This window comes from Phoenix dactylifera, chromosome 16 (assembly GCF_009389715.1).
Source record: "Phoenix dactylifera cultivar Barhee BC4 chromosome 16, palm_55x_up_171113_PBpolish2nd_filt_p, whole genome shotgun sequence".
Lineage (NCBI taxonomy): Eukaryota > Viridiplantae > Streptophyta > Magnoliopsida > Arecales > Arecaceae > Phoenix > Phoenix dactylifera.
Window position 1 is genome coordinate 727362 of NC_052407.1, and position 25045 is coordinate 752406.

Genomic DNA, 25045 nt, shown 5'->3' on the forward strand with positions numbered 1-25045 from the left:
TGGCCACGCCCCAGCGCCCTGGCCAAGGCCCTGCAGTGCCCCAGCGCCCCAGCGCCCCAACCAAGGCTCTGCCGCGCGCAGCATGCCTGCCAAGGCCCTGCCACGCCCCAGCAGGCCAGCCAATGGTCTTGGCCAGCCTTGGCCAGCCTTTGACAGCCTAGGCCTTGGCCAACCTAGGCCAAGCCTTGGCCAACCTAGGCCACCTACTAGCCACCTTCCTTTGAGTGTTTTGACCCCTCTTGAAGAGCCTATAAATATGTATTGAGGGAGCTTGGGAGAACATCTTTTTGTCTTAGTGAGTCCACTTGTATTTCGGCCTAAGGGCTTGGGAAGGCTTTTGCCTTAGTGTATTCGGTCTTAGAGCATGTTCTAAGACTTGGGCTAGTGAGGACCAACCATAGTTCCACTAGAGTGTTGTAACCTTGTCTTTGGAAATTAAATCAACCGTTAAGCGTTTCTCTACATAATTTGAGCTTTCTACTTGCGTCATCGGTTGTTTTTCTTCAAGCCAAGGGTCGGGCCAAGCTGCAACCAGTAGACCTGCCCCTTGCCTTGATTCCCACCATCACTTAGAATATCCGAACACCTTCCGGCGTTACCCGCATCGGCCCAAATCATCCATCTTCGAGGTGCGCATAAGGAGCACGGGACACTAGAGTGGTGTGGAGGCTTCCGGGCTGAAAGCCACCCTCCATCATTGGTGCTTTCATTGAGAGGCTTCCAAGGGAGGTCTCTCCAAAGAGGTAACGCCTTTGAAACCAAGAAATTTTCAATTCGGGTTGGGATTAAGGAGCACTACTTTCTTGCATGCTTAGAAGTGAGCCTTAAGATTCCTACTACTTCTTGCACTTAGACTTTCTTGTTGTGAGTGTGGGAGGGTAAACTAGAAGTTCTTTACTTGCGAGTGTTACTTAAATTTCGGCACTTTAAATTCCTTGCTTGCAAAAGGGAGTGAGAACATTTTTTGTTGTAAAGAGGACGGTTTGTTTTTTCTATTTTGCTCATCATAGGGATAGTGCCAACGGAGAGGCTACTGGTAGTACCCGGCACTATTTGACCCAACTATTCGGTGTTAGGGTATAGAGGGACGGCACAAGAGGGAGGCTACTGGTAGTACCTCATGCCCTCCTAACTACACCGGGTAGGGAGCAAGTAGAACAACAACACGTTCCTCTCGGGTTGAGAGGCTTGCTCTATTGTAAACCCTTGTTGTAATCACAGGTGATTGAGTGGTGTATTCTTCGCAATCTTATAAAAAGGAGGGTCGGTTCATCCCTTGGGTGACGACCAAAGGAGGTGTGGTGTGAGTTTGGAGAAAAGAAAAGAATGGAGTCCGGAGGAAATTCCAACACCCACCAAGCTAGACTCGAGGCTCTAGAAGGAAGTTCCCAACACATAAGCCAAGCCCTTGAAAATATATCCACTACCCTAGCCGATGTGAGTGCCCATTTGGAGAGGTTGGATAGGAGGGTAAGTGAAAATGAAAGAGAAAAGGAGTTTAGAAGATCAAATGAGGGAGGCCCTTGGTCGCACGTATCTCGGCGGGACCAAGGACGGGAAGAAAGGGGTAGTGAAGTGGGAGGCTTGCGGCCAAACCATCTAGAGGAGATAGACCACCAAAGGCCCCGGAGAAGAGGGGGAAGAATCGAAGCTGGAGGTATAGAAATTGAAAGATGGCTAGAGGACGAGGAGCTTAGCCATGGTGATAGGGGGAGTGAGCCCGAAGAGGAGCCATACCATGTCCGAAGGCCTATGGGCCGGAGGAATGTCAAAATTTGAATTCTGTGATTCCCCGGCAACGGCGCCACAAAATTCTGTTCGTCCGATTCCTGTCTAACTAAAAATATGCTAAACAGATCGTTGTTAGAACCGACGAACAAAAGTTAAATTTAAATTTACTCTTACCTGTTCTACTCGAAGAATAGTGGTTGTAAGAGGTCGATCCACAGGGAGGCGATTGGAGTTGCTTAAAAATAAAAACGTTCACTCGGATTCAAAAGCGATTTTTGAATAACAAAAGAAAAACATTATGTCGGGGATGTTGATATGATTTTCTAATTGAAACTAACTAAAAGAAAGGTACTCAGATTCGAAAAGCATTTATTTAATTAATCAAAGAAGAGTTTTGGCATAAATTAAAATGGATGAAAACAAGAAGATTGAAGCGAACACAAATTGCATGAAGGAAGATTTAATTGTATTGCATAAAAAGAAAAATTACAGAAGTTGAAGAACAGAACTTAAAAATACAGAAATTAAAAACAATAGAAATTAAAGCTTTAGCATAAATTGGATGAAAACAGTGCTAGGAAAATTGCAGACTGGAATATAGATTGCATAAAATAAATTTATGGATTGCATAAAAGGACAAGTGCTTACAAGAGTAAGAAAGGAAAAAGAAAAAAAATATAAAAAAAAACTAAGGAACAAGTAACTCGGTTGAACACCTAAACAAAAGAAAAATTATAATAACTTTTTTTCTTCCTTCTTCTCGGAAAACAGGGCCTCCCCTGTTCTTTGGACAAACCGAAGCAGCCGAGCTCCTTCTTCTTCCTTGGACCAGCCGGCCACCACCCAGCCGAGCTCTCCTGGTTTCCACCAAAACCGAGCACACCCCCTTCCCTCTTCCTCCTTCTCTTCTTATAGCCGCGGACGGACGCCTGATGCGGAAGGGAGATGGCAGACGCGGTGAGGACGCGGTGCGGGATCGCCGGAGATTGGATCACGGCTGGGGCTTCCTTCTTCGGGTGCTGGGATTTCGGGATCACCGAATTGGAAGCTGGGACGGATGCCACGGCTGTGAAGGAAGGTGGGCTGCTGAGATCTTCCTTGCTGGGAGGCGAATCGTCCGGGATTGCATGCGGAAGAGGAAGGATGTTGGGGCTTCTTTCACGGACCGCGAGATTGCTGGGAGGAGCCGACCACGGCCACGGTGGAGACTGGGATCACGGGAAGGATTGACTGAAGATCATGGTTTGGATTCGGCTGGAGGAGAAACGGACGCGTGATCCTCTCTTCTCCCCTGTTTCCGCACGGGCTGGGATTTGCGGGATCCGTGGGGCACTGCGGATCATTTGGAGGCTGCCGCGGGATGCTGTGACGCGGAAGAGGCGGACTTCACGGGCTGAGGCGTCGAAGACGGGAGGAGGCATTCACGGCTTGGATCCTGGCTGGAGCTGGGAGGAATCGCGGACTTCGTGGGATGCTAGGAGATGTAGATGGCCTGTCACGGATGCAAGGAAATCTGTCTTGCTGGGAGGGGGATCTGATGTGGACTGATCGCGGTTGATTTGGAAGGGATGCCATGGGACCGCTCCTGGGATTTTCCTTACTGGGAGGGATCTGATCTGGATCATTGGATGCGGACACGGAGATGCTCGCGATGTTGTGTTGTATCGCGGGATGAAGTCAAGCAGGCCCTGGAAGATGACTTGAGCTCGGGCTGCTGGGCATTGGGCTCAATCCTAATGTTATTGGTTTCTTGGATTACTGCACTCAAACACAAATACCACGTTAATTAGTTAATTTTATTATTAATGATTAGCTAAAATACTAATTAAAATAGTCTGACGATTGCACTTTTGTGCTCTCATCAAATGTCATGGATGGAAGGAGGAGGTATCGGGAAGAAGGCTTTGTGGAAGAAAATAGGAGGTTTGTGCCACAAGAGAGGGGGATGAGAAAACCCAAGATAGACTTTCCCAAGTTTAGTGGTGGAGATCCTTATGAATGGATGGACAAGGCGGAGCAATACTTCGATGTGTATGAGGTACCGAGAGGTGATAGGGTCACACTTGCTAGCTTCCATCTTGAAGGAAGGGCTAGTAGGTGGTGGAGGTGGATTCGGGACCTATATGAGAAGGATGATAAGAGACTTGGGTGGACGGCCTTCATGAAAGAATTCATGTCACAATGGGGTCCTTCTCCCGTTGTGAACCATCATGGCCAACTTGCCAAGTTGAAGCAAGAAGGAAAAGTGCAAGCCTACATCGACGAATTTCGGCTACTCCAAACTGTGGTGAGTGGGTGGTCCGAAGAAGCCCTCCTAGGCACTTTTCTTGACGGTTTGAAGCCGTGGCTATCCAAAGAATTGAAGCTCAAACAACCCACGCGGCTTCAAGATGCAATGAGAATGGCGGAGATCTTGGACCAAAGCTATGGTCCCGAAAGAAGAATGACGAAGGAAGGATCCCATTCCAAGGCCACCATGTCCTTGCCACCGAAAGGGCCCTGGAAAGGGAAAGAAGAAGCCAGAAGAAGCCATAAAGATCGACCCCAACAAGTCAAGAAATTGTCAAGAGAAGAGCTCCAAGACTATGTCAAAAAGGGGCTTTGCTTCAAATGTGGAGACAAGTGGAGCCGAGGCCATCAATGCAAATCTGGCCAAGCCTTCCTCCTCGATGTTGACTCCGATGGAGAGGAGGCCACTTCGGAAGCTTCGGAGGATGATGATGAGCATGAAGATGAAGGGAACTATAGCCCGAAAGAGGAGGAGGCCGAGCTTTCTTTGCATGCCTTGTCGGGGGTGCAAAGACCGTCCACCATGCATTTAATGGCATGGGTGGGCAAGCATGAGGTTTCTCTTTTGGTGGATAGCGGCTCTTCTCACAACTTCATCAACTCCGGCATGGTGAGAAAAGTTGGCTTGAAGGGGGCGGCGGTAGAACCCTTTGAAGTCAAAGTAGCAAGTGGAGAAAAACTCCGATGTGAAGAAGTAGTAAGGGATGTTCGCATGAATGTCCAAGGAGTAAGGATCAAGGCCGACCTACACATCTTGTAACTAGTCGGTCTTGACGTGGTGTTGGGAAATGCATGGCTTCGGAGCTTGGGCAAGGTGCTAACCGACTATAGCACCATGACCATGGAGTTCAAAATTGGAGGACAAAAGAAGAAATGGACCGCCATGAGCAACAAAGAGGTGCGGTCTTGTGAAGCCAACATGTTAGAGAGGTTATGCAAGGGTGGAGCATCTTGCTTTGCCATCTTGATGACCGGCCAACATTATGAAGGAAGCCACCAAGAAGAAGATGAAATGAAGGGGGTTCCTCCAAGAATCCGGAGCCTACTTGAAGCCCATCAAGGAGTCTTGAAGGTACCCACTACCTTGCCACCCCAAAGAAGTTTTGATCATCCCATCCGGCTCAAGAATGAATCGACACCGGTAAACGTTCCACCCTACCGGTATGCCCACTTTCAAAAAGGAGAAATAGAGAGGCAAGTGGAGGAGATGCTCAAGCAAGGTTTGATCCAACATAGCACTAGTCCTTTTTCTTCTCCGATGCTACTTGTTAGAAAGAAGGATGGAACTTAGAGATTTTGCACCGACTATAGAGCCTTGAATGAAGCCACCATCAAGGATCGATTTTTCATTCCCACGGCGGATGAAATGCTAGATGAGCTTCATGGCGCGAAGATCTTCACCAAGTTAGACTTGAGGTCCGGATACCACCAAATCTGGATGAAGAAGGAAGATGTGCACAAGACGGCGTTCCGAACCCACTCGGGACATTATGAATACCTTGTAATGCCATTCGGCCTTTGCAACGCACCCTCTACATTCCAAGCTACCATGAATGAGGTATTTCGGCCCTACTTGAGGAAGTTTGTTTTGGTATTCTTCGATGATTTTTTGGTCTACTCTCGGACCATGGAGGAGCATGAGGAGCATCTTGGAGTGGTGCTCCGCCTTTTGGAGAAGCACCACTTCTATATTAAAGCCTCCAAGTGTGCATTTGCCCAACCGGAGCTAGAATATTTGGGCCACTTCATTTCGAGAGAAGGGGTAAGAGTTGACCAAAGGAAGATTGAAGCCATGGTGGATTGGCCACTACCCAAGAACATCTCGGCCTTGAGGGGATTCTTGGGATTGACCGGCTAATACCGAAGATTTGTGAAGAACTATGGGTTGATTGCCAAGCCTTTGACCGCCATGTTGAAGAAAGGAGAATTTGAATGGACCCCGGAATCAAGAGAAGCCTTTGACAACTTGAAGAGGGCCATGACACAAACACCGGTCCTAGCTCTCCCGAACTTCTCCATCCCATTCGAAGTCTACACCGATGCTAGTGGGGATGGCATTGGAGCGGTCCTAGTGCAACAAAAGAGACCCTTAGCCTTTCTTTCAAAAGCCTTGGGTCCCATGAAGAAGGCTTGGGGAACATATGCAAGGGAGCTACTAGCACTTGTGCATGCCGTCAAAGTATGGAGACCTTATTTGCTTGGGAAGAAGTTCACCATTGTCACCGACCAACAAGCACTAAGGCACCTCTTGGAGCAAAAGATTGTAACCCCGGAGCAACAAAAATTCTTAGTCAAGTTGCTTGGCTTTGAATACAATATTGTGTACCAATCCGGGAAGGAGAACAAAGTGGCGGATGCACTTTCAAGAAAAGAAGGAAGTCCCATGCTATTGATGGCCGAAGGAGAAGAGCCAACTTCCATGGCTCTTAGTGGGATTGAATGACAAATTTGGAACCAAATCAAGGAAGCCAACAAGCTTGATGCTCGAGCTATGGAGATCATTGAAAAGATTGAAGCTTCATCCGAAGGAGTGGCCAACTACAAGCTTAAAGAGGGACTAATTTTCTACAAGAGGTATGTCTATGTGCCAAACGTCCCCAACTTGCGAGCAAGCATTCTTGATCACTTCCACAATAGCAAAGAAGGAGGGCACTCGGGATGGCTTCGAACCTACGTCCGAGTGAAGCAATTCTTTTATTGGGAGGGACTCAAGAATGAAGTCAAAGCATTGGTGGCCGAGTGTGAGACTTGCCAAAAGATTAAATATGATCCGAGGGCACCAATGGGGCTTCTACAACCCCTACCTATCCCGAACATGATTTGGGAGGACATTTCAATGGACTTCGTAGAAGGATTACCAACCAGCAAAGGAGTGGAAGTCATCTTTGTGGTAGTGGATCGGCTTAGTAAGTATGCTCATTTCATCCCTATCAAGCATCCTTACACGGCCAAATCGGTGGCACTTACATTTGTGGAGTCGGTGGTCAAACTTCATGGCATTCCAAAGAGCATAGTGTCCGACCGGGATAGAGTCTTCATGAGCACATTTTGGAAGGAGCTATTCACACTTCAAGGGACCACATTAAAGGCAAGTTCATCTTATCATCCACAAACGGATGGACAAACGGAGGTAGTAAACCGAACCCTTGAGCAATACTTAAGGTGCTTTTGTCATAATCAACAAGCCAAGTGGGGAAGATTTCTTGTATGGGCCGAATATTGGTATAATACTACCTACCAAGCTTCAATTAAAACAACCCCCTTTGAACTAGTTTACGGGCGACCCCCTCCGGGTTTACACCGACATGAAAGGGGAACGGCAAGAAGCGAAGAAGTGGAGCAAGCATTGACCGAAAGAGACGAAGCCATAACCAATGCAAAGAAGGAGCTCAAGAAGGCCCAAGAAAGGATGAAGAGATATCATGACAAAAACCGAAGAGAGGTAACTTTCCACCCGGGGGATTTAGTATATTTAAAGTTACAACCTTACACTCAAAAGTCCCTCAAGAAGAATTTCAACTACAAACTCTCTCAAAGGTATTATGGGCCTTTCAAAATATTGGAGAAGATTGGAGAAGTTGCATACCGGTTGGATTTACCAACCACTTCTTTACTACACCCGGTCTTCCATGTATCCTTACTCAAGAAAGTGGTGGGTGATCCTTCATTAATCAAGCAAGACCTACCGACTAAGAAGGAAGACTATTGTTACAACCCAAGGAGGCCATCAAGTATCGTATATGGAGGAAAGGAAGAGAAAGAAGAAAAGAATGGCAAGTGTTGATTCAATGGGAAGGAATACCAAGAGAAGAAGCCACTTGGGAAGACTACGAGGAGATGATCCGGAGGTATCCACACTTCATCCTTGAGGACAAAGATATTCTTCAAGAGAGGGGGAGTGTTGAGGACCCCCGCAAACGCCGCCAACCAAGGAAGGCATCGAGCCACAAAGAGGCCAACGAAGGCCAACTACATTACTTGGAGAGCCTTGGTCAAAGCTTTCATTCGGCCAAAGCACACCCATGGCCGACCCATACCACACATGACAAACCCCGACCAAGCATGCCCAGCGAACCTCGCCAGGTCCCGCCTGCTGTCGCGCGCGACTCCCCGCGCGCCAGACGCCTGCGGCCGCCCGACTAATGGCGTGCCGCGGCCCTGCCGCGCCCTGCAGCGCCCCAGCGCCCCTGCCAGCGCCCAGCGCCCCGCCCGAGACCCTGCCGCGCCCTGCCACGCCCTGCCGCACCCTGCAGTGCCCCTGCCAGCACCCTGCCCAAGGCCTGGCCGCGCCCCAGCGCCCTGCCCAAGGCCTGGCCACGCCCTAGCGCCCCTGCCAAGGCCCTGCAGCGCCCCAGCCAAGGCTCTGCCGCGCCCAGCATGCCTGCCAAGGCCCCGCCACGCCCCAGCAGGCCAGCCAATGGTCTTGGCCAGCCTAGGCCTTGGCCAACCTAGGCCAAGCCTTGGCCAACCTTGGCCAACCTAGGCCACTTACTAGCCACCTTCCTTTGAGTGTTTTGACCCCTCTTGAAGAGCCTATAAATATGTATTGAGGGAGCTTGGGAGAACATCTTTTTGTCTTAGTGAGTCCACTTGTATTTCGGCCTAAGGGCTTGGGAAGGCTTTTGCCTTAGTGTATTCGGTCTTAGAGCATGTTCTAAGACTTGGGCTAGTGAGGACCAACCATAGTTCCACTAGAGTGTTGTAACCTTGTCTTTGGGAATTAAATCAACCGTTAAGCGTTCCTCTACATAATTTGAGCCTTCTACTTGCGTCATCGGTTGTTTTTCTTCAAGCCAAGGGTCGGGCCAAGCTGCAACCAGTATACCCGCCCCTTGCCTTGATTCCCACCATCACTTAGAATATCCGAACACCTTCCGGCGTTACCCGCATCGGCCCAAATCATCCATCTTCGAGGTGCGCATAAGGAGCACGGGACATAGAGTGGTGTGGAGGCTTCCGGGCCGAAAGCCACCCTCCATCACAGCGTCCGCGTGAAGAGCGCGGACGCATCCGCAAAATGACCCATTTGCCCCTGCACAATTACCCCTATAAATACCCCATTAATTCATCTCTTTCGAGACACAAAAAATTAGAGAAAAATATTAGAAAAATTCTGGAGAAATGTTCTTCTGCTTAGCCACTTCTGATTTTCATTTTTACAATTATATTTAGTTTATTTTATTCTTTTTATTTCATTCTTTGTTAGATCTGCAAGTCCGATCGGGCTTGATTTGGCTTCTTCCGAGACATACCGAAGAAGAAGTTTAGGATCGTCGTATCTCTGAGGAGGATTGCCGGAAGACCCGTACGTGGAGGCAAATACTTCTTTGGAACAGTGTCATGCGCTTCGACCCACCTTCAATCAGGCTATTTCCTCTAACTTTTATTTTAAATTTAATATTAGTAGATCTGTAGTATTTGCAATTTTATGATTTAAATATATTAAATGAATAGATTTATTTTGTGCTAGAATAAATTTCTCTTATATTAAAATAGAATTATTTTGATGCCGAATAATATATACATATATTATTTTTTTTAAATTTTTTTATTAATTATAATTTTTAGATTTATTATTTATTTAGATAATATATTGCTAACAAATGTAGATGCAAGAGATTGGAGAAGGTAGAACGAGTCGACTTACGAGACGAGAAATTAAAATAGAATAGCAAACGAGGGAGAAAAATTATTGCATGCATTGCATGTGCGACCATGCTGGTGTGCGCCACGAATCACTAAGATGCATTAGTACGATCCGCGCTTGTCTCAGTGATTGGCCACAACAATGCTCCTTGGTGATTGATGGCATGCACCAGTGTGGCTGTGTGCATTAATATTTCCAAGGGAGAGGAATGAAGTGCCGATATTTGTAGATGCCAGTTGAGAATATTTCGTAGATAACGGAGTGCGTTTCAGCTGTTCGATGAGAGTCCAACAACCATATAGATTTGACAGATGGATACTTCGGACCGATAGAAGGTCAGGCAATAGCATCTTACGCCGACTCCAAACGGCTGCAGGTGTCCAAAACCGATAGATACCACGGCCAAAATATATGAAAACCAATACCTAACTGATTGTTAAAATAAATTGAACATCAACTATCATTTTAAAGGCATTGATTTGATTTTTAGAATTTTAGATAGAGAAAAATTGACCATGTAATATCTGGTGATAGTATTGGAAGCAGAATAAGAACCGTATCCACTTTTATTTGATGAATATGGACACAAAAATTATACAAATTGGATATTGAAAGAATGAATATAATTTTGAATATATGTTAGATAGTTAAAACTTTGTGACTACCTCAAAAATATTATTATATAGAAGATAAATAAAGTTGATAACATATTAATACAATCACTTATTTATTTTAAAAGGTAATAGGTATAGATATTGATCGGATATTCAAGTTTTATACATAGTTAGACAGATTTAGATATGTAAATATTAATTATCTTCTATTATCTGATTCACTTTCATTTCTATCAGATATAGAAGATTAATTATTTGTTGGCCCCAGTTTTAACTGTTGACAAAAATTAACTTCTCTATGAGAACTCTGCAAAAATTAGAATAAAATCTTGCATCGTAAAAATCAGTCGGCATCTTAGATGTGATTCCCGAGATTGGCACAATGTATTGCAATCTAAAGTAGATTTGATAGATTATATGATGTAAATTCACGAAAGCCTCTATCAATTTGCCCTCCAGGACTTCTCCCAACAAAAAAAAAAGGAATTTCAAATTAAGAATACGTCTACGTCAAGCTAATTTCACAATCGACGTGAAATGGCTTTTTACCACTCACAAAACAGTTGCTAATATTTTTTTCCCTCTTTTCGTTAATGTTTATTGTTATTGTTCATTGGCTCTGTCTCTTCGACGTCCGCCATTACACGAATATATAAATATATGAATATTTTATATTAAAGTTCTTTTAAATGACACAAAAAAGGTAATTTCGGACAGTCCTCAATATATCTGAATTACCATCAGTGCAATACATGGCGCGGCAAAGCTGGCTACTTGCATGGATACAAATCTCAAATCCCATGAGGCTGTGAAAACAGAACCGTGACAGATTTAAACCTGAATCGGAAAGACTTGGTTCGCAAAAAAAAAAACAAAACAACCAAAAAACAACAAAAATACCTTTTTCAAAAGAGAGGGCTCAAAATATAGCATTTTATAAAAATAAAATTTCCACGTTTCAAAAAAAAATTCATAAAAGATATAAAAAATTACTTTTCCACCTATTAAAAATTAAAATCTCTTTTTTTTTCCAAAAACACTCTGAAGCCATCAAGATTCATAGATAAAATCTTTTCTATTAGTAAGAATATAATAGATATTTTATACTTTTTTAGAAAAATAAATACTCAATTAAAAATAAATCGAATGTACTACTTTTTCATAATCTACCAAATATGCTAAAATTATTGATCCAAGCATCACATTTTCAAGAATCATCCTTTCAGAAAAAACATTTCAATAAGTTTTTTTTTTCATCAACCAAATGAGTCCTAAAACGAAAGTACAAGAAACTTATCCTAGCAGAAGATTTTATGCTGCAACATATATGCAATGCTCTTGGAGGACAGGAAAGAAAGAGAAAATAATGTAGTACATGACCCAAATGTTAACACGCCTATACCCCGGAAATGGATGAGAACTTGTGTGATCGGAGCACTGCCCTTTCTCCAAAATATCAACACATGACAGATAAATTAAAGACAGGACATCTATAGTTGATGAGTTTTAAGTCTGAGGTTCAGACCCACGCTTACCGACCATAATCATTAAAAGCAAAGACAATAAGCTGAGACCAAGAAAAGAAGATGGAGGTACCACATCTCTCACTCAGAAATAAAAAAATTTTATTATGATATAACCTTTTTATTCCCTAAAGCATTAATTAAAGTTGATCGGCAGTGCCCCAATGAAACCCAAATTATTATTTCTCAAAATTCGGAAGGAGATGAGAGGTTGTCGAAAACAACTTTGCAGCTTAAAATTAAGCGCTCGGTGTAGCACCAGAACTTCTGCGGCACTCGTTTAGCATGTCCAAATAAAACTGGCACTTGCTGATGTCGCTACCATAGTTGTTGATGCACTGCATGCAAAGAAGACAGAAGAGGAAAAAAAGCTTTAGTTTTGACAACTCCATCTCTGCAACTTTACGAACATAATTGCAAATTAATCCAAAGAAATCACGATGCAAAAATATGCCACTTAAACGTGAGATGTGATCCTTCCACAATACTAAACAAGGTGAGAAATGATGCATATTAACAGATGTTGTAGATAGCACAAGCTTTCATTAAAAGTCTAACTGAAAGGATTCTATTCAGCACAAATTCTGCATAAGAAGCGAACCGATATCCTACTGTAATTCATTAGCCCAAGGACAGTATATTTCCTTTAAATTAAGTATTTAGCAAGAAGTAGGCAAAGGTTAAAAAAAAAAGAACAGAAGGACATACATCTTGGAAAGCCTTTGAATGAGTGCTGCATGCATCAGTTCCAACAGCATTGCTCATTGGGGCAGCAGCAGAAGCAGCAGGGGCTCCAGTGACCACAGTTTCATGCTGAATGGTACGGGGGCCCATAACAGAATCAACCACCCTGTGACCAACACTTGAGCCCACACCCCAAGCCATGCCTGCAAAGGGACACAAAGATTAACATAAATCAAAAGATTCAAACTGTAAGTTGAAATACAATGGTGTAAGGAAGCTAAAGCTTACCTTCAGCAATAGTGGACCCAATCCCTCCAATGATAGATCCACCTCCTCCCTGAACAGGAGCCGGAGGTGGAGCCTGATGTGCTGTAGCAACAGAATTAAGAAATCAGTGACTATCATCAGGAGCTAGGACATGTCCCGAATAAAGGAAAAGAATGAAGATCAGTTTGGGTTATTAACAGAATCCCATAAATGTCCAGTTATTTCCAGAGATCATAGGACAAATGACAAGAAACTGGGGAAAAAAGTTCATTATCTTTCAAGTATTTTTCTCAAAACATCAAATAAATATCCAAAAGTTTGAAATAATAAAGAAATAGTCCATCCTCTGATCCCCTCAATACAAAATGATCCATTTTACTCCTAAATTTACATAAGCCTCTTTGCCAGCACCTTTATAAGTGCAGACGTAAAGGAATGGGCTCGGGTTGATGTGAGAGGCACAGTGGCAATGACTTCAATCACCATAAAAAACCACGGGAAATTAAAACAATTAGAAAGCGAAGTTACTTAACCACGGTAAAAATGAGAGCATTACAACCAAAGTTGTTATAACTGGGTTATAGGAAAAGACGATTCATTATGTAATTAGAACAAGCTGACATTGCAGATTGCAGAGTAGCGCCTTCATGGAAACAATTCATTTAGACTGGAGACATCATACATAAAAGATTCAAGAAAAATATAAATTAGTTGATTCACCTAGTCCAGTTTAACAATTTAAAAAGATCAGAAGATGAATAATATGCTGGCAAAAATGTAAAATCTTTTGTTTAAAGGTGACACCAAGCTTTACACTAAGATATATAATTAAGGTGATGGAAGCAAATCATTTAACCTTTCAGGAACATTTATATTAATCATAATGGGGGGAAAGCCAAGTATTACCTGGTTGAGGTGGGTTTCTCACTGGAGCAGAGCGTGGAGCAGCACGAGGAGCTGATCGTCCTATGAGGTCAATTTACACTTAGTAATAACTCATGGAACACGATAAACAAACAGTTTGAACTTGAAACAAGAACAATTCATGTGAAACAAAAAAGAACTATTTAACAAAATCTCAAAAAGATTAATCATATTTTCTTCGTCAAGGAATTGGTGTAAAATTTTTAAAAAAGAGGAGAATTGCATGAATGTATGTGCAAGGATAGATGCATCTGCCAGGTATAAGTTGTCATTAGAAATATGAAAAATACTGAGGATAGGCAACCTAACGGCTTGCAACACGCAGATGCATTAATAACCAATATAGTTACACTAAGGAATGCATATGGATGCTGAGCAAGCATGTTTCATATCTTTCCAAGCTAATTGCTTGGGACACATGCCTTTTGTGTGTCCCTCTTAAGGCACTACCATATTACAATTACAATTACAATTATTTAGTTGTTTATTTATTTTGAGAGTGGAGACAGGAGGAAGTCAGGATGAAATTTGGTGAGGGCTGGATGCAAACCGGTATCTCTGGTATCAGCACCCAGTGACTTTACCAACTGAGTTCGTTGACACCCTCTAATGCAGTACACTTGTAAATTAAATACTTGGCATGTCACTCATTATGCAGCACAAACCTATGGATCTGGCATACACAATTATTTTGCAGAAGAAAAAAAGAGAAGTAAACAGCTTGGATGGAGTCCATGATCCAAAGAAACCTTCCACATGGAAACCGACAAGTTGAGAAGAAAATATAAAAAGTAAAAATAAAATAAAATTTAAATAATAATATCATAGCTAGCCAAACAACCATTCTAATGGAAAAGGGAGCCTCTGTCATGGTAGTTTCCTTAACAAACTCTGATAATGAACAATATTCTTGGTTCTTTAAGTTATAAATCTTCAAATATATCCTCCACTATCAGCATTAAAGAATGATATTTACCTGTTATCCTCCTACAGCCACACATTATTCATCAGGTCCTTGTGCACTCTTACAACAAGCATCATGTGATTAATATCATCAGATCACAGATCTCCCCACACAATGAGATGAGACCGCAACCCACTACCTCAAACTAGGATGGTAATATCCTCCTCTCCTTAACCCTCTCACAAGCTAGTACTTAATTATTATTGTCCAAAACGCCCTTACCTCATACACTTAATATTCAAAAACACTAAAGAACAAAAATTTAAACCCTTTTAAAGAGACTAAGGCCAAGCCTAGGAGGGGGAGGATTCAATTCTCCAGTAGAAACAAGCTTACAATCATCAGGCTGGTTGGCAGCTCATTTTACTACATTATCTTACACCCAAGAATTGATTTCTCTAGAGAACTGATTTTTCTAGAATGTTTATCACTATCCTTCACACCCCAAGCACAACAACTCACTCAGGCTTCATTAGAAGACCTAGACAGAAAAAGACAATCTAGCTCAAACATGTTCTTGCTTAGATCATGCAGAGATCAATGTCTTTGAACAATGGGGGAAGTTGTCAAGATCCATATAAATTTCTCGGACTAGCTTAAAACAGTGATGGCTAAGCCAGCTAATCTAGCCAATCCACCAAAGACAAGAAACTAATTCAGACTTCAAGTTCTGAAATTCAAACCAAATTCACACCTTTATCATGCCTTTCTATATGTAAGTGGCTTCTACAGCTTGAGCATTACATAAATCCTTAAGAATGCTGCACGGTAAATCTAAACAAGCCTTCTTAAGTGAGGGGAAAGAAAAGCAACCACATTAATCACTCAAAAAAGACAAGACCCCAGCAGCTGAGCTCACGAACCACATTAGCTCAACCAGAGCACAATTAATCACCGCCTCTTTAAAGGCTTTCCGTTGCATTGTAGATGCCCATAGATATTATTCAATACATTGCCCAGAAGAATAGAAAAACTATAATTGAAAAACCAAAACCCGTCTTTAGGAACTGAATGAAATATAGATGAATAAAGGGTGGGAAAAGAATCTTGGTAATTGATGCTAAGCTATTCGATAGTGTGCAAATTATTAAAAGATAATTCATAAACCAACATATTTTCATCCAAAGATTGAGTTTTTGATTTTTTTTTTTCCCCTGAAGTCTTTTCTGATACTGGGCATAAATCTATTAAATCCAAATAGATGCCCATCAAATCAGTATCAAAAGGAGAAGAAGTTACATCCTATTAACGAATTAAACTCAAAACTTGCATTTTATTACTTGTCCCCACGAGTGTCGATCCACGAAGAGATCAAAAGGATCACAACAAAAGCAGAAAAAACAAACAAAAAAGAACAAAGATGACAAATTAATCCACGCGGGATAAGAAATAAGACATCGGAGATGGGCGGCGTACCAGAAGAGCTTCGACGAGGCATAATGGCGAATGGAAGCGGAACGAAAGAGACAAAAGACGAAAACCCTAGACGGCCAAGGCGAGGAACTTGGAGTCGGTTCGCGGGGATGGACGGGTATTTATAAACGACGATAGCCGCAGGGGACGGCGGGATATTTCCGCTTTTCTGACCTTCGAATTCCGCTTTATTTACGTGGAATATCCCAGAAGCATCGGAATGCAAGATATGAAGGAGAGATATCAGCCGTTTGATTGCGATCGGACGAGCATTTCAGGAGGTTAGGCGACCAGGCGAACGTGGCCTTGTCGTGGCCCCATGGATGTTGGTCTTCTTCTAGAAGTTCCAAGCACCGTCGACGTTCGTCTCAATCTAGAAGTGTCCAAGCCTGTCCGGCTGGCTTGCTTAATAAAAAAAAAGAACTCGGGCTAAGAAGATATATAGTAAAAATTAATCAAATGTAATTAAGTTTCGAAATGTTCACTAATATACATGAAAATTTTGGAGCCATTTTTGAATCTCACACTCTCTTTTTGGGACATTTGCACCCACTAAAATGTTTTTCAAGGTAATAATGTTTATTTATCTTTCCTCTTGTTATAAAATATACCATTGTGCATACATTTTGGGGGTGTAGATAATATTTTACTTGGGACAAACCCTTCTCCTAACTCATGTTGTAATATAAACTATACTCATTTAATTAAAACTTTGGCTAAAACAGTTCATGTGAAAGAATAATTAAAGGATGGGTGTGGATTGATCCTCTTTGACTCTCACCATGTGAAGATGTCCCAACTCCTTTGGTGTGTATTCATATGAGTAGTAATTTGACTTACTTCATAGGTTTAGACCATGTTTAGCGGAATACTTTAAATGAAAATTAATAACTAAAATTTTTATGCTAAGCGTGTCCTAATTGATGAGGAAGACAAATGGGGAACAAAGAACTCCATGGCACTTATAGTGATATTGTCATTGTATATTATAATTTTGGAGGACTAAATCAAGTTGTTGACTAGGTTGGTATAGAGTAACATGATGGAGCATGCGATTGATTTCGGGAGCAAAAGGGAGGCCTTCTCTTGCGCTAAATACTCAGATCAATAAATGATAGTTGTTATGGCAATGACTGATCGAAATGATGTGGTGCAACTCATTATCTATGTAGTGATACAAGAATTATCCAAAGTATTCTGGTCGAACCCTCCAAGTTGACATGGAGGCTAGGATGAGCAAATCAGAAGCAGCCGACCTATAAAGCCAAAATTCCTCAACTTAGCTTGGTGACCTCAGCAATTAACCCGACCTAAGTAGAACTACTTTGCGGCAGAGGCAATTTGGTCCCTTTCCTTGGCTGCACACGTAATTTCAGCAATTCCATTACATGTTAGCAAGTTTCTAGGTTGTTACACCACATCAACAGTTTATTACGGTACGACCCCGAATTTATTGGGATATGATTCGCTGAAGATGCGAGATCCTAGCTATAAAAAGGCTCAAAAGACCTTCTATAAAAGATAAAAGATAAAGGTTGTTACACCACTCTTTAGCACCGGCATTATTTTTTCTTTTATTATTCTTTGCTTCCCACCAAAGAAACTTTTTTGGACTTAAGCATTCGAGAGTCCGGCTAGAGCTAGCGAGTTTTCTGGTCCTTGTCTATTGCCTTGGAGGTCCATAAAGGTGGTCTGCACCCACGTTCTAGGATCAGCAACATCAATAGTGTTTATGTAATTTTTAAAAAAATTGCATAAATAATTGCTTCAGCAAAAAGAAAGGAGATAAAATCACATAGGTCCAAATTTCACTAGCTTTTTGAGGAAGATATCGACAAGCTTATTTTCTTTTCAAGAAGTTTAAAACACACTGATAAGCCAAGGATATAGTTTGAAAAAAAAAAAAACTAAAAGCATGTAAGCTGTATGGGTGTCCATATAATCACATAACCTTCAATAGCACCACACCTATTATAGCTTAAAATTTTAGAGCAATTTGGAGAACTATAGCAGAGAAAAGTCTTGGTGCAATGCTAAGGTTGCCGTATTACTTTGCATACTGAAATAAATCAATAAAACAACGTACATTTAACCCTTATCAAATCCTATATATTTGATCCATGCCAGGTCCACAATGATAGGAGCTTTGTATATTGGGCCACCCTTTTTGGGCACTACAACCAATTGGTATTATTAGTATAATTTTAGAAATCACGTAATAACCTGCACACATATAATATTTTTCTTTATTAGCGTGATCCTGTATGAACCTATATTATTTTTCTTTGTTAGCATGATCTTGTTAGAGTGATTTTAGGGATCACGTAATAACCTATATCACCCATAATATTTTTTTTATTAACGTGATCCTATATCAGCATATATTATTTTTTTTAATATAGAGTTTGCATACGAGTATATGTAACCTCTGAAATGTACCGAATATGATGAAAATAGAAAAATAAAATTATTTTTCTTTCTCTCTTTTTTTATTATTTTTCTCTTCTTCTGCAAATATTTTAACATGATATCAGAGCCACCGATCACCTATTCTATTGCCGCCATCTCTTCCGCCTTCAGTATGGTCGTCATTGCCATGTCTAAAAGCTTTGAAGACTCCTATTGCTAATCTATCAACCTCTATTCTTGAGTGAATCAATACTTAAATATTCTCTACTTTTTGGTGGATCTGCAGATCCTTTGTTTTCCTGCAGATCCTCTATTTTCTAATGAATCAACATTCAAAGATCTCATATTTCTTAGTAGATTTGCATATCCTTTATTTGCTGCCTCCGGCTTCTTCACCATCTAGTTCGAGATCTCTTGCTTCCTTTTCATGGTGCCTCCGTCTACAAGAATCGTCGATCTTCTCACTGCTACATCAGATAAGTCAATCAGCTACATCGCCATACATGTCAGTCTATCACGTTAGTGAGATACATCGATAGACACACCAATTTGCTATGTTACTCAATCATGTCGGTGGATGTATTAGTCTACCCATTCAATTGCTTGAGTAGATGGTCGATATTATTATTGCTTGGCAAGTAATATCCCATTAAATTACATAAAGAGAGAAAAGAAGTTTGCGGCTTCATTATTTTTTGATTGTATTTTTCCAACAAAATGGTATCAGAACCAGGTTGCTAGTGGTTGAATTTTCTTGTGTTGATTAAATGGAAGAATATTCAGACGACATTATGGTTAAACTCATATCTTCAAATTATTTAATTTGAATCCCCAAATGGAAGATTTACTATTTTGAAAAGATTTGTATAATCACATTGAAGGAGGTAGTAGCAAACCAAGTAACAAAACTCAGCAAAAGTGGGAGAAAATTAATAGAAAGATAGTTGGATTAAGCAGGCTGTGGATAGATGATGATGTTTGTCATAATATTGTTATGGAGACTAATGCATATAGTTTATGGAAGAAATTAGAGAGTCTATGAGCAGAAAACTGCACAGAATAAGAAATTTATGATTAGAAAGCTTATGAATATGAAATATAAGGATGGAAGTTCAATAGCTAAATATTTGAGTAGATTTTAGAATATGGTAAATCAGTTAGCTACTATGAAAATGATGCTAGATGATGAGTTGCAAGTATTGTTGTTGCTCAGCTCCTTACCTGATAGTTGGAAACTCTGGCTATATCACTTAGTAATTCAGCTTCTAATGATGTAGTAACATTAGAAATGGTAAAAGATAGTATGCTTAATGAGGAGACCGAAAGAAGAGGACATGGTATAAGCAGCTTGGACATATGAGTGAGAAAGAACTTAACATTCTAGCCAAAAAGAAACTCCTTCCTATAAAAAGTATGCCTCTAAGGACTTACACTTATTGTTTAGCGAGCAAACAACATAGAGTTGCATTTCATAAATTTTCTCTATATAGAAGATCATATGTTTTGGATTTAATTTATACCAATATTTGCATTATGGATGTTAGAACTCTTGGTGGTGCTTTATATTTTATTACTTAAATTGATGATCATTTTAAAAAAGTATGAGCCTTTGTTTTAAAATTTAAATACCAGGTGCTCGATGTATTCAAGCATTTTCATGCTAGTGTTGAAAGAGAAATAGAAAGACAACTGAAGTATATCTGAGTAGATAATGGTGGGAATATAGGGGTCTATTTGAGAAATATTATCAAGATCATGGCATCAGGCTTGAGAAAACTGTTTCTAAAATACCTCGACATAATAGAGTTGTTGAGAAAATGAACCATACTATTTGTGAAAGAATTCAGTGTATGCTCTCTCATGCTAAATTGCCTAAATACTTTTGGGCATGAGAATTGCAGTAGATTTGATCAGTCCTTCTCCTTGAGTTACTCTTAAAGGTGATGTACTAGAAAGAGTGTGGATTGAAAAAGATGTGTCTATGATCCCTTGAAAGTGTTTGGTTGTAGGACGTTTATTCACATTCCTAAAGATGAGAGATCCAAGCTTGATGGCAAGTCTAAACAGTGTATTTTTCTGGGTTATACACATAAAAAGTTTGATTATAGATTATGGAATTCAGTTGATAAAAAAGTTATCAAAAGCAGGGATGTTGTGTTTCTAGAAGACCAGATATTGAAGATTTTGAAAAGGTTGAAAAGCCAAAGTCTATTACTAGAAATTAAGTTGATCTGGGTCCAGTGCCTCCAACCATGATGAATGACGACAATAAAAAGGATGTACAAGAAGATAATGGTAACACAGTTGATGAGCCCACACCCGACAATGATGTGTCAGATGAGCATGTTGACCACGCAACTACCAATTGAGCCTCAGTTGAGAAGATCTACTAGAGAGCACTAATATTCCCAGAGTTATTCTTCTCATGAGTGTGTGACGATCACTAATTGAGGAAAACCAAAATGTTACAAAAAGGCTATAAATCATAAACAAAAGAGAGAGTGGTTAAAAGCTATACAGGAGGAGATAAAATCCTTGCATGAGAAACACACATTTGAATTGATGGAACTACCTAAGAGTAAGAGAGCACTCAAGAATAAGTGGGTGTTTAGGTTGAAGATTAAAGAGAAACACACACAGCCAAGGTTTAAGACATGGTTAGTTGTAAAAGATTTTGGTCGGAAAAACGCTCCTTGGCATGAAAATTAATGTTGAAGGAAAGAATAGAAAGCTTTGGTTATCTCAAGAGAGATATATCGAAAAGGTATTAGAAAGGTTCAATATAAGCAAATTCAAACCAGTTTGCTTTCCACTTGCAGGTCGCTTTAAGTTAAGTTCTAAAAAGTGTCCTACAAGTTAGAAAGATAAATAAGAAATTAAGAAAAAATTTTGTGCATCTATCATTGGCAGTTCGATGTACGCCATGGTTTGCACAAGGTAGAATATTGCTCATGCAGATGGTGTTGTAAGTCGGTTTCTTTCTAATCCTAGTAAGTAATATTGGGTAGTTGTTAAATGGATTCTTAGGTATCTTAGAGGCATTTCTAGAGTCTGTTTATATTTTGGAAATGACAAACCTGTGTTGGATGGGTACATAAATGTAGACATGGCTGGTGATATAGATTCTAGAAAGTCCATATTAGGATACTTGATGACTTTTTTAGGGGGAGCAGTGTAATGGCAATCTAAGTTACAAAAAATATGTTGTTTTGTTCATTACGGAAGCCGAGCATATTGTAATTACAAGAGTTGGGCCTAGAACAAGAGGTATATATGTTTTATTATGACGGTCAAAGTGTCATCCATCTCTCGAAAAATCTAACATTTTATTTGATATTTAAGTATATTGATGTGAGATATTATTGGGTTCGGGATGCTTTGGAGATGAAGTTACTACCTTGAAAAAAACCATACTGATGATAATAGGTCAGATATGATGACTAAGACCTTGCCTATGAAAAAAATTATTGCTTTTAGAGAGAAAGCGGGCTTGGTAGAACCCCCGACATGAGTTGGAAAGGAAAGATTTGTTGGTGTGGTCCCTTCTCATGTAGGACCTACATCATTTAAAAAATTTAAAAAAAGATAATATGGCAATTTCAAATTGCTTGGCTTGGGACTGCAATAACCATGGAAAACCAAGGAACGAGGCCTACGGAAATGGAGGAAAAAAAAGAAAACAGAGAAGAAGAATAGAAAGAAAAAGGTGCTACTTTGTTGGATGATCGAATGATTGATTTTATCCAGATTTGACTAAAATTTTAGTATGTTATTTCCAGCATAGAGAGCTATAGATTGAACAGTTTGGATTTTTGAAAAGCCTTGTTCATTGATTATTTCAAGCATCAATACTCATGAGATCCATCCTCTATTTTGTTGTTTATTGTTAAAATCTTCCTTATTGGTGATGAGTGTTCTTGTTGTAGAAGCCAAAATTAAATCTTGATGATATTTGTGCGGCCTCTAATTGAACTAGAGAGGATCTATTGTAATCTTATTATTCTAAATTGGAAAGTTTTTGGCTGAACTAGGTTCTGCAGTTTTTTTCCTTCACATCGAAAGGTTTTCCATGTTAAAATTTGTATTGTCTTTTATTTGTCGATTGCTTGATTATTTTGCTTCTTAATTGTTTGAGTAGATGGTAGAGACTATTGTTGCTTGTGAGTGATATCCCATTTAATCACACAGAGAGGAAAAAGAAGTTTTGTTAATTGCATTTTTCCAACATATGCAAGCATAATTTTAGGAATCATGTGACAACTTGCATCATTTATAATATTTTTCGTTATTAGCGTGATTCTGTTTCAACTTATATTATTTTTTTGATTAGCATGATCTTGTTAGAACGATTTTAGAAATCACATCACAGCCTATAGCACATATAATATTTTTCTTCATTAGCATGATCCTATATCAACATATATTATTTTCTTTATATAGAGTCTGTACACTAGTATATATATAACTCTTGAGATGTATCGGATGTGATTGAAAATAGAAAAATAAAATCATTTTTCTTATTCTCGTTTTCTCTCATTTCTTTTTTTTTTTCCTGCAAATATTTTAACAGGTACCAAAAACCTAAATGGAGAAGCATACCAAACAAGATATAAATGAAAATAATCTAGTTGTTCCAACAGATGCTCTAAGTTCTTTGTAACAGAAATCAGCTTTATCATTGGCTGGTAGTGGAATCTTATTAATATTTCTATTCATATAAGAAACTCATGGAGTTCAGAGCACAATACAACACTTCAGAGAGCAGCCATGCTGGTTTCCTTTTTTTCACTTTTATATCAAATGTTTAAATCGGCAAGTTCAATAAGATCCTTTCTAACATCTCACTTGCGTCGCGTGCTCTCAAAACCCACATTCTCCTTTTCTCTCCTCTCTCTTCTTAAAAGATACCTGCATGGCATGTGCAAAATACTAGTTTTTCATTTGCCAACATTTTATTACAATGGACGGAACAAATAGAGTTTTGAAATGCCTGACTTGGAACATGAGATAATTAAATACTGAACCAGAAAACATCTCTAGATAACTAAATACATGAGAATGAAGGAGATAATCACTACTATACGACCATCACAGATGTATTTTTTCATCTTCAACTTTTTATTACTTGATAAACTAGTTTTTCATTCTTGATTATGGTTAGTTTAAATACTCCTTGATGGTTTGATTATGCTGTCAATTGGGGTGAGCAACTTCCGAAAAAAGAAGAATGTCTGCAACACCATCATTTTTCTCTAGATCAATCAATTTATCTCATATTTATATAGCCTAGTCACTTTTAGTTGATGCTAAATGTATAATGGAAGTTCAAATGCTTCAAACAAGCGTATCAGTATTTACAATTTTAAAAATCTAATGTATTCTTTTGTAAATTTAGTTTGTGATGGAGAAAAGAGAACTTTGTTTTACCAGTTTTTGTTTTTCATTTCCCATTTTTGGTTTACCTCATATGTCTTCTTAATGTATTATCTGTAGCATACCACAAACAACCTTTTTGCTAGGATATAACTATCAAACTTAATGCTTCGAGATTAGGATTGTTGATGACAGTTTGATTTTACTCGGGTTGTTCTGAGATAATGTACAATTTAAATCTTTTTTCCTTACTTTACAGCAGAAGAATGCAGCATACCTCCCTTCAGTCTAGATAATATACTAGGATAACTATGTGCCCAAACCGAATCCATATTTGAATTAGGTCAAAAAATTGTATCCAAATCTAATCCAATTCCTTTGGATCGGATAGAATTGGATTTAATATTTAATTTATCAACCTGTCAGATTTTTGGGTCAAAAATAATCCAAACATAAATCATAATAATTATATAAATTGATTACCTAATTACATCATAAACATATTATGCAACAAAATAATAGTAAGCAACATATATATAAACATTATCAAAAATATATTCTACATACAATTTGTTTGATAGCCATGCATGATTATAATCATCAATATAAATTATAACAAATTATATCATGAGGGTTTTGAAATACAAAAGATACTAGTTCTGAATCAGTTCAGGTCAGCTCGGGTTCAGAATTTGGAGTTTAAGAATCCAAATCTAATTCATATCTAAAACATGTCATCTTCTTGAATCCGAGCCTAAATCCAAATAATAATGGTTTGGGATGGACCGGGTTAATTTTGAATTGGCTCCAGATCGTAAGCAGATCAATCCAATTCACTTGCAGATCTAACTACGTCGATAAGTTCTCCATATCTGCATGATCATATTCTATAATTTTTGCACTAGGCTTGGGTATTACATGAAAGAAGGATACCCTTCAGCATTTGTTGCTCAAAAAGGTTGTCCAAAATATTCTTATCCATTTTCTCACATCATGAGCGTTGGAGGATAGCAAGTGAAGTTTGAGCTAGCGAATTCATTTTGGAGCTTGTCATGTATTGTTGCATTATCAAGAGTCCATACATTGGTTATTTCGATATGTTTAATTCTTTTTCTAACTGATGCTATCCAGTTCTCGTTTAAATTTGCTGTCAGATGTTAATTGTTGTTAATCTTTTCCAGTGATTTTTACATCAAAAAAATATTTT

The 25045-nt window shown here is 39.7% G+C and overlaps 1 protein-coding gene across 1 annotated transcript; it reads right to left on the minus strand.

Moving 5' to 3' along the window:
- Nucleotides 1-11609: 11609 nt before the first annotated feature.
- On the minus strand, nt 11610-16197 carry LOC103710195 (uncharacterized protein C6C3.02c-like). Its single transcript, XM_008795840.4, has 5 exons — nt 16060-16197; nt 13662-13721; nt 12777-12857; nt 12513-12691; nt 11610-12142 (listed from the first exon to the last, which is right to left on the minus strand). The coding sequence occupies exons 1-5, from the start codon at nt 16079-16081 to the stop codon at nt 12044-12046; spliced, it is 441 nt and encodes a 146-aa protein (XP_008794062.2). The 5' UTR covers nt 16082-16197; the 3' UTR covers nt 11610-12043.
- Between the last annotated feature and the right edge of the window lie 8848 nt (nt 16198-25045).